Below are 9,442 nucleotides of genomic sequence, written 5' to 3'. Positions count from 1 at the left end.
AATGGTCTGGGGCTGTTTTTCATGGTTCGGGCTTGGCCCCTTACTTCCAGTGAAGGGAAATCTTAAAATGACAGAGTACAATGGCATTCCAGCCGATTCTGTGCTTCCAAACTTGTGGCAACAGTTTGGGTAAAGCCCTTTCCTGTTTCAGCATGACAATGCCCCCATGCACAAAGCGAGGTCCATACAGAAATGCAGGGGCGCAACTTTGGTTTTAGAAGTGGGGGGATATAATAAATGTATATTTTTTTCATCCAGTTGGATAAACACTCCAAATAGCCTACCCAACCCCTCAGAGGCATCTGCATGGTACTAAAGCACACCATTGCCTAATTGATCACATTCCAATGATAAAACTGGGGGGGACAAAAACGCAATTTCCGAATGTGTGTGTGTGGGTGGGGGGGGACATGCGCCCCTGCATAAATGGTTTGTCAAGATTGGTGTGGAAGAACTTGACTGGCCTGACCTCAAGGCTGTTATAGCAGCAAAGGGTGGACCAACTCCATTTTGATGCCCATTATTTTTTTAATGAGGTGTTCAACGAACAGGTGTCCACATACGTTTGGTCATGTAGTGTATATGAATATAATTTCGACCTTCTTTCCTGTTTTTCAATATAATATATTCGATGACAAAGTGATAAATAACATAAATCAAATTGTATAGCGCGGCCGTGATAGGGTTGAAGACCCTTTGAGTGCGCATTCGTGTGTAGAGTGGCTGCGCGCTATGACACCCGTGACTCCAGAGCGCGAGCTGGGCTTTCGGCTTTAACAGTCAGTCTTGTCACACAACGTTTCGAACGATGTTGGGTACGGACGACCACAGGGACAATCTGAAACGGAACGGGACAGGTAGGCAGAAACACAACATATACAGTGTAGCGTTTGTTTTTACATATTGACGTATTGCTGTTTACTATTCAAAGTTTGTGGCCCCCATGTGACAGTTCATCACACACAATTATCACTCTACCGGTAGCGCGTGTACAGTAGCCTATTTTCCATTGTTAATGGAATGATTAGCTATAAAGTTATTCTGAGATGGCCAAATTATACATTTTAAACGAGGCAGATGCATGTATAGACCTAGCAATTTTATTTACAATGAATGGACAAACGACCGATTGTTAGATTTGTTTATGTCTGACTTGGCAATTTGTTGTTATGGGCAGACTAGACTTTTTTATATGCATGTAATATTCATTTAGATTTGATTGTTAATCAAATCGCCTTTAGTAGTTTTATATGATTACAGCTTCGAGGTAATGTATTGTCTGTAACTTACGAAACAAATGTCATAGGTAATTGATACACTGTTGTGCTTTGAGGCTATTAATTGAGCGCACGTTGATCGTTTGAATTGCACATTAGGCGATCTGAATGGGCTTATTTGTTCATACTTCCTCCCTCCCTCACTGAATAAAATATGATATTGCTCGACCGTTCATCGTCCATCCTGTCACGCAGCCGGGCAGGGTGTTTCCGCATGGCATGTGGTGAGCCGGTGCTTGTGGTTCTCAATGGCCAGATGCGGTCAGGCATTCCCTCAATAGAAAACTGTAACCATGGAACTGTAGTAGACTATTTAACCCACCCGAATTACAAAGCCATTTCTCAAGTGTATGATGTGGTCCAATAACGTCTAATCTGGCAAAACATCCGTTTATTTATATCTTTACACCTGGATAAGGGCTTTCGATAAATGTAGGTCCTAGAATTGAATGAATTAATCACGTGCTGTGAGAAAGCAGTGGCTGATCATTCTGAAGAAGGGCAAACTTTAGCAGACAAAGATCTGAAACTTCAAGCGGTATTCTCCACACACAGGCCTGGGCATTGCGTACTCCACAGCTATCACCCACTGGGACCCATGACAGATGTTAGTCTGCTATACTTTACATTTATGTCAGTGGGCAGCGGTTTCAGTTTAAATGCCTATCTCAGTTGACCTCTACTCTTATGACATTGGAATTGGACACTTGCATTGTTTAGTCTGTCAAATGATAATAATAATAATAATAATATTAATAATATATTTAATTTATTTAGGGATTTTCATTATAAAGATCACCCTAAAGATGCTAAAAAGTAGGCATTGGGCTGGACAATGGTCTTCAACAGAGGCTGGAGCATCTAGGTCACATGACGATGATAATAATGATGATCATCCACAGAAACACCTTTAATTTCAAACATTGATCTAGGCTATTATAACATAGTCCAAACAGCAGTCAAACATCCATGTCCCCCTGTGAGGCCTGACTGACATGAGAAACAAGTTCAGTAGTCCCAGGGGGGCTCCTGGGAGAGTGTCAGTTGTTGGCTTGATGTAGTCTCTAATTCGTGTTTATTGTGCTGTTGGCACTCTACTCACTATAACAAGCTGAGTTGAGGGGAACGCAGATAAATCAAGGCAAATATCAACATGTTCAGTCAGGGAAGGTGAAATATGGCTGCTGCGGTTAGGAGAGCATTTATGGACGCCACCTTAAGGCCCGCTACTCCTGCTGAATGCCTATGGATGAATAATATGGAGGCCTGTGTTATTGTTGCTGTGACAGACTACGTTACACACTCTGTTAATGTCACTTGGGTTATTGTTGCTGTGACAGACTACGTTACACACTCTGTTAGTGTCACTTGGGTTATTGTTGCTGTGACAGACTACGTATACACTCTGTTAGTGTCACTTGGGTTATTGTTGCTGTGACAGACTACGTATACACTCTGTTAGTGTCACTTGGGTTATTGTTGCTGTGACAGACTACGTATACACTCTGTTAGTGTCACTTGTGTTATTGTTGCTGTGACAGACTACGTTACACTCTCTGTTAGTGTCACTTGGGTTATTGTTGCTGTGACAGACTACGTACACACTCTGTTAGTGTCACTTGTGTTATTGTTGCTGTGACAGACTACGTTACACACTCTGTTAGTGTCACTTGGGTTATTGTTGCTGTGACAGACTACGTACACACTCTGTTAGTGTCACTTGTGTTATTGTTGCTGTGACAGACTACGTATACACTCTGTTAGTGTCACTTGTGTTATTGTTGCTGTGACAGACTACGTATACACTCTGTTAGTGTCACTTGTGTTATTGTTGCTGTGACAGACTACGTACACACTCTGTTAGTGTCACTTGTGTTATTGTTGCTGTGACAGACTACGTACACACTCTGTTAGTGTCACTTGTGTTATTGTTGCTGTGACAGACTACGTACACACTCTGTTAGTGTCACTTGTGTTATTGTTGCTGTGACAGACTACGTTACACACTCTGTTAGTGTCACTTGTGTTATTGTTGCTGTGACAGACTACGTACACACTGTTAGTGTCACTTGTGTTATTGTTGCTGTGACAGACTACGTACACACTCTGTTAGTGTCACTTGTGTTATTGTTGCTGTGACAGACTACGTACACACTCTGTTAGTGTCACTTGTGTTATTGTTGCTGTGACAGACTACGTACACACTGTTAGTGTCACTTGTGTTATTGTTGCTGTGACAGACTACGTACACACTCTGTTAGTGTCACTTGTGTTATTGTTGCTGTGACAGACTACGTACACACTCTGTTAGTGTCACTTGTGTTATTGTTGCTGTGACAGACTACGTACACACTCTGTTAGTGTCACTTGTGTTATTGTTGCTGTGACAGACTACGTACACACTCTGTTAGTGTCACTTGTGTTATTGTTGCTGTGACCGACTACGTACACACTCTGTTAGTGTCACTTGTGTTATTGTTGCTGTGACAGACTACGTACACACTCTGTTAGTGTCACTTGTGTTATTGTTGCTGTGACAGACTACGTACACACTCTGTTAGTGTCACTTGTGTTATTGTTGCTGTGACAGACTACGTTACACACTCTGTTAGTGTCACTTGTGTTATTGTTGCTGTGACAGACTACGTACACACTGTTAGTGTCACTTGTGTTATTGTTGCTGTGACAGACTACGTACACACTGTTAGTGTCACTTGTGTTATTGTTGCTGTGACAGACTACGTACACACTGTTAGTGTCACTTGTGTTATTGTTGCTGTGACAGACTACGTACACTCTGTTAGTGTCACTTGTGTTATTGTTGCTGTGACAGACTACGTACACACTGTTAGTGTCACTTGTGTTATTGTTGCTGTGACAGACTACGTACACTCTGTTAGTGTCACTTGTGTTATTGTTGCTGTGACAGACTACGTACACACTCTGTTAGTGTCACTTGTGTTTTGTCGCAGTTGTTCCAAAGATGTTTATTTTCGTTATGAAGGAGGAGTTGTCTTTTTCTGTCTTTGGTGAGAGCTGGTGACGTACTATGAAGTGTGTGTGCCTGTGTGTGTGCCTGTGTGTGTGCCTGTGTGTGTGCCTGTGTGTGTGCCTGTGTGTGTGTGCCTGTGTGTGTGTACCTGTGTGTGTAGCTGTGTGTTGCACACGCTGTGGTGCCTGCTTTGTTTGCACTGTATGTTGACAGGGATCCTTTAAGTAATGCTGTGCCAAGAGACATATGTCCATGTTGTTTGTGCTCAGAGATGACTCTGCCGTAAACAGTCACTTAGGTGTCCAGAGTGTCTCTGTACTGTACTGTAGCAGGCAACAGGTACAACACCACAGTCCCACAGTCCCATCTCCACAGTCCCATCTCCACAGTCCCACAGTCCCATCTCCACAGTCCCATCTCCACAGTCCCACAGTCCCATCTCCACAGTCCCATCTCCACAGTCCCATCTCCACAGTCCCACAGTCCCATCTCCACAGTCCCATCTCCACAGTCCCATCTCCACAGTCCCATCTCCACAGTCCCATCTCTAGCTTGAATGGCCACGGTGGGGGTTAGATCTCTGCTACACTGAAGTAGAGCAACCAGTCCTATGTTATCAGAGGACCAATCCTCTCTCTCTCTCTCTCTCTCTCTCTCTCTCTCTCTCTCTCTCTCTCTCTCTCTCTCTCTCTTGTGGGGCCATTGTGGTTGGGTAAAAAATATTTTTGAGACAGTTTACTCACTATTGCTCTTCTGTATACAGTCAATAGAAACCATTCACTTACTGAGCAAAGACAACGATGCACACAACTGTCCAGGCAAGAAAAATGTGTGCAATTTAAACATTTAAAGAAAAGGGAGAAGTATATTTGGACTGGTGGAAATGACAGTTTATGGACAGAGAGAGAAAAATGGAGAGGGTGAGCAAGAGAGAGGCAGAGAGGGTGAGCAAGAGATATGGAGAGCAAGAGAGAGGGAGAGCAAGACAGAGGGAGAGCAAAAGAAAGAGAGAGAGCAAGAAAAAGAGAGAGAGCGAGGGCTGCATCTGCAGACAAAGAACAAGTCCCCATACACATCTTGATGAAGGTAAGACTAAATTGTTTGTGACACAACGCGTGGTTTACAGTGTGGAACAGTGACACTCTCATTATGCCTATAAAGTGGATGCTACAGCAGCAGTGGTCTGGTCTCTCTGCTGGTGTCTCACTGTGTATCACACCACCCCACTTTCTTTCCCTCCAATCCCAATGAGGAGATCATGTTGGGACTTAATCAGCTGGGCTGGTAGCTGGGCTGGTAGCTGGGCTGGTAGCTGGGCTGGTAGCTGGGCTGGTAGCTGGGCTGGTAGCTGGGCTGGTAGCTGGGCTGGTAGCTGAGCTGGTAGCTGGGCTGGTAGCTGAGCTGGTAGCTGGGCTGGTAGCTGGGCTGGTAGCTGAGCTGGTAGCTGGGCTGGTAGCTGAGCTGGTAGCTGGGCTGGTAGCTGGGCTGGTAGCTGAGCTGGTAGCTGGGCTGGTAGCTGAGCTGGTAGCTGGGCTGGTAGCTGGGCTGGTAGCTGAGCTGGTAGCTGGGCTGGTAGCTGAGCTGGTAGCTGGGCTGGTAGCTGGGCTGGTAGCTGAGCTGGTAGCTGAGCTGGTAGCTGAGCTGGTAGCTGAGCTGGTAGCTGGGCTGGTAGCTGGGCTGGTAGCTGGGCTGGTAGCTGAGCTGGTAGCTGGGCTGGTAGCTGGGCTGGTAGCTGAGCTGGTAGCTGGGCTGGTAGCTGGGCTGGTAGCTGGGCTGGTAGCTGAGCTGGTAGCTGGGCTGGTAGCTGGGCTGGTAGCTGGGCTGGTAGCTGAGCTGGTAGCTGGGCTGGTAGCTGAGCTGGTAGCTGAGCTGGTAGCTGAGCTGGTAGCTGGGCTGGTAGCTGGGCTGGTAGCTGAGCTGGTAGCTGGGCTGGTAGCTGAGCTGGTAGCTGGGCTGGTAGCTGGGCTGGTAGCTGAGCTGATAGCTGAGCTGGTAGCTGAGCTGATAGCTGGGCTGGTAGCTGAGCTGGTAGCTGGGCTGGTAGCTGGGCTGGTAGCTGAGTTGGTAGCTGAGCTGGTAGCTGAGCTGATAGCTGAGCTGGTAGCTGAGCTGATAGCTGAGCTGATAGCTGGGCTGGTAACTGAGCTGACAGCTGAGCTGGTAGCTGAGCTGATAGCTGGGCTGGTAACTGAGCTGACAGCTGAGCTGGTAGCTGAGCTGATAGCTGAGCTGGTAGCTGAGCTGATAGCTGGGCTGGTAGCTGAGCTGGTAGCTGGGCTGGTAGCTGGGCTGGTAGCTGAGTTGGTAGCTGAGCTGGTAGCTGAGCTGGTAGCTGGGCTGGTAGCTGGGCTGGTAGCTGAGCTGGTAGCTGAGCTGGTAGCTGAGCTGATAGCTGAGCTGATAGCTGAGCTGATAGCTGGGCTGGTAACTGAGCTGACAGCTGAGCTGGTAGCTGAGCTGATAGCTGAGCTGATAGCTGGGCTGGTAACTGAGCTGACAGCTGAGCTGGTAGCTGGGCTGGTAGCTGAGCTGACAGCTGGGCTGGTCCCACTGACAAGTCCACTGTAGAGTATGTATGCATGTGGGTATTTATAGGTATGAATATGCATCCATATGTATGAATATGTATTTATATGTTTGAATATGTATGCATTCTGGGGGGATACTGCACCTTTTCTTTTTATATTCAGTTTACAGTTTTCACTGTAAATAACAGTGAATTTGTTAAAGATTAAATCACACACACACACACACACACACACACACACACACACACACACACACACACACACACACACACACACACACACACACACACACACACACACACACACACACACACACACACACACACACACACACACACACACACACACACACACACACACACACACAATGAGCTGCTGCTGCTGTGTGGGAGGTACAGGTGTCTTGAAGTCAGGAAGTACTCTAGCTCTTTTCTGCATAGATTTTTTTCAACAGTTTAGTGTTTTCTCTGTACTACATTGTTTTAGATTTGAGGGGATTTAAAGTTCAGATGGCTTTTTTTATATTTATTTTTTTACCCACTTTTCTCCCCAATTTTGTGGTATCCAATTGTTAGTAGTTAGTAGTCTCGTCTCATCGCTACAACTCCCGTACGGGCTCGGGAGAGACGAAGGTTGAAAGTCATGCGTCCTCCGATACACAACCCAACCAGGCCGCACTGCTTATTAACACAGCGCGTATTCAACCCGGAAGCCAACCGCACCAATGTGTCAGAGGAAACACCGTGCACCTGGCAACCTTGGTTAGCGCGCACTGCGCCCGGCCCGCCACAGGAGTCGCTGGTGCGCGATGAGAAAAGGATTTCCCTACCGGCCAAACCCTCCCTAACCAGGACGTGCGTCGCCCCACTGACCTCCCGGTCGCGGCCAGCTGCAACAGAGCCTGGGCGCGAACTCAGAGTCTCTGGTGGCACAGCTAGCGCTGCGATGCAGTGCCCTAGACCACTGCGCCACTCGGGAGGCAAAGGATGGCTTTTTGACAGGAGTCCGAACCCTTCACAATTCTCATAAACCTTCGTCTCTCCCAACCTTCGTCTCTTCTACATGTTGTTCTTTCTGTCTTTGTCAACAACATCTATCTACATGTACCTTTCTTTTGTTGTTTTACAAATAGTACTTTCCCATTTTTACAGTTAAGTATGAATTGTAGGGTGTATTCAATCCATATTACTCAATTACATGGTAATAAACATAACAACTTGACCTACAGAGAAGGCAACCCTTATACCAGTCATGCTAGGACTCATCATCCATACTTTCTTTCATCAATGTAAACAGTGCTCTATCACTGTCTCGACATATCCCCTCTCTGTGTCTCTCCCTCCCATGGTGTTGTGCCACCCCACTCTGACATCTCTGTCTGCCATCTTGAGTAGACCTGTTCTCCAGACAGATGTCCTTCTCTTTTCCCCCATTGTGCTGGGACCTCCTGTTGTGTGTTCCTCTATGATGTTCTCCATGTCATCTCCTGCTGAGCCAAAGTGATGGGGAAGTGGGCACATCAGTTAGCCTGCTTTTTTCTGTGTGTGTGTGTGTGTGTGTGTGTGTGTGTGTGTGTGTGTGTGTGTGTGTGTGTGTGTGTGTGTGTGTGTGTGTGTGTGTGTGTGTGTGTGTGTGTGTGTGTGTGTGTGTGTGTGTGTGTGTGTGTGTGTGTGTGTGTGTGTGTGTGTGTGTGTGTGTGTGTGTGTGTGTGAGAGAGAGAGAGATAGAACGTATACACACGCGCGCGTCCAGGTGTTTGTGATGTCCTTCGTTTCAGGCTACGTTGGATCACAGCGACCTTCAGTGTGATTCTGTGAAATGTTTTGTGCCCTCCCTTCTAGCTGCTTCTTCTCCTGCCAGCACAAACACACAGTTAAACCCCTATTAGCCAGGGGATGCTGGATAACAGCAGGAGGTATGTCAGTGTCCTGTCTTTCTGTCTGTCTGTCTGTCTGTCCTGGACTCAGTGACACCGTCATAGTATAATTCACCTGGTGATCAAACATAATTCAAATCAGATGCCTTGTTACACGAAGTAGGAGGCTCAAAGCAAAACCATAGCATTTAGAGGAGGGGGGATGTGAAACTCCTCATCATTCCTGAGCCATTGTTGCAGATGAGCAGAGTCAGTGGTGAGGCGGCTTGGAGCCCAGCTGAGCCAGGCTGGGTGACAGGTGAACTCAAAAGGGCAAATATCTATAAACAGGCGTGAACATCCCCCCTCCGGCCGCTCTCCGCTTGCCTAACTCAGACAGATGGAGAGGTCACTCCAGCCCTCGCTGCCACCCTGATCGCACTGTACTGTACTACTAGTGGCAGAGGACGGGTGTGTGTAGGAGGGCTCCAGGGAGGCTGGTGGGGGGGGGGACCGACTCCGCAGAAGACTGCCTAGCTCCTCAGTTGGGTGCTGAAGGGTTGGCGCTGTCGGAGGGCTAAGGTTTCGCTATGCCCTCCCTCGTATGTGCACTCTGGGCAGAGGGTATAGAGTGTTACTGCTACTAACACATGAACCTCTCTGTCCCCAGTCACTCTCCCTACCCCCTTCTGTACTGCCTCCTACCCACCAAGCTCTACCAGGAGGTGAACAGGCCAATAGAAGGGAGCCTCGTGGTACCCTCTGAGTCAGAGGAGGGAGACAATGTCAG

The 9,442-nt window shown here is 47.3% G+C and overlaps 1 protein-coding gene across 1 annotated transcript in view; it reads left to right on the top strand.

The window, feature by feature from the left end:
* The first annotated feature begins 727 nt into the window (after positions 1–727).
* LOC118370462 (zinc finger protein 385C-like) overlaps positions 728–9,442 on the top strand; it is a 254,826-nt gene continuing 246,111 nt past the window's right edge. The window contains exon 1 of the mRNA XM_052518699.1: positions 728–857. Coding sequence (XP_052374659.1) covers positions 809–857 — 49 coding nt within the window. The 5' untranslated portion in view covers positions 728–808. The remainder of the gene's footprint in view (positions 858–9,442) is intronic.

The sequence above is a fragment of the Oncorhynchus keta genome, chromosome 5, assembly GCF_023373465.1.
Source record: "Oncorhynchus keta strain PuntledgeMale-10-30-2019 chromosome 5, Oket_V2, whole genome shotgun sequence".
Classification (NCBI taxonomy): Eukaryota; Metazoa; Chordata; class Actinopteri; order Salmoniformes; family Salmonidae; genus Oncorhynchus; species Oncorhynchus keta.
This window is presented reverse-complemented; position numbering and strand designations above follow the sequence as displayed.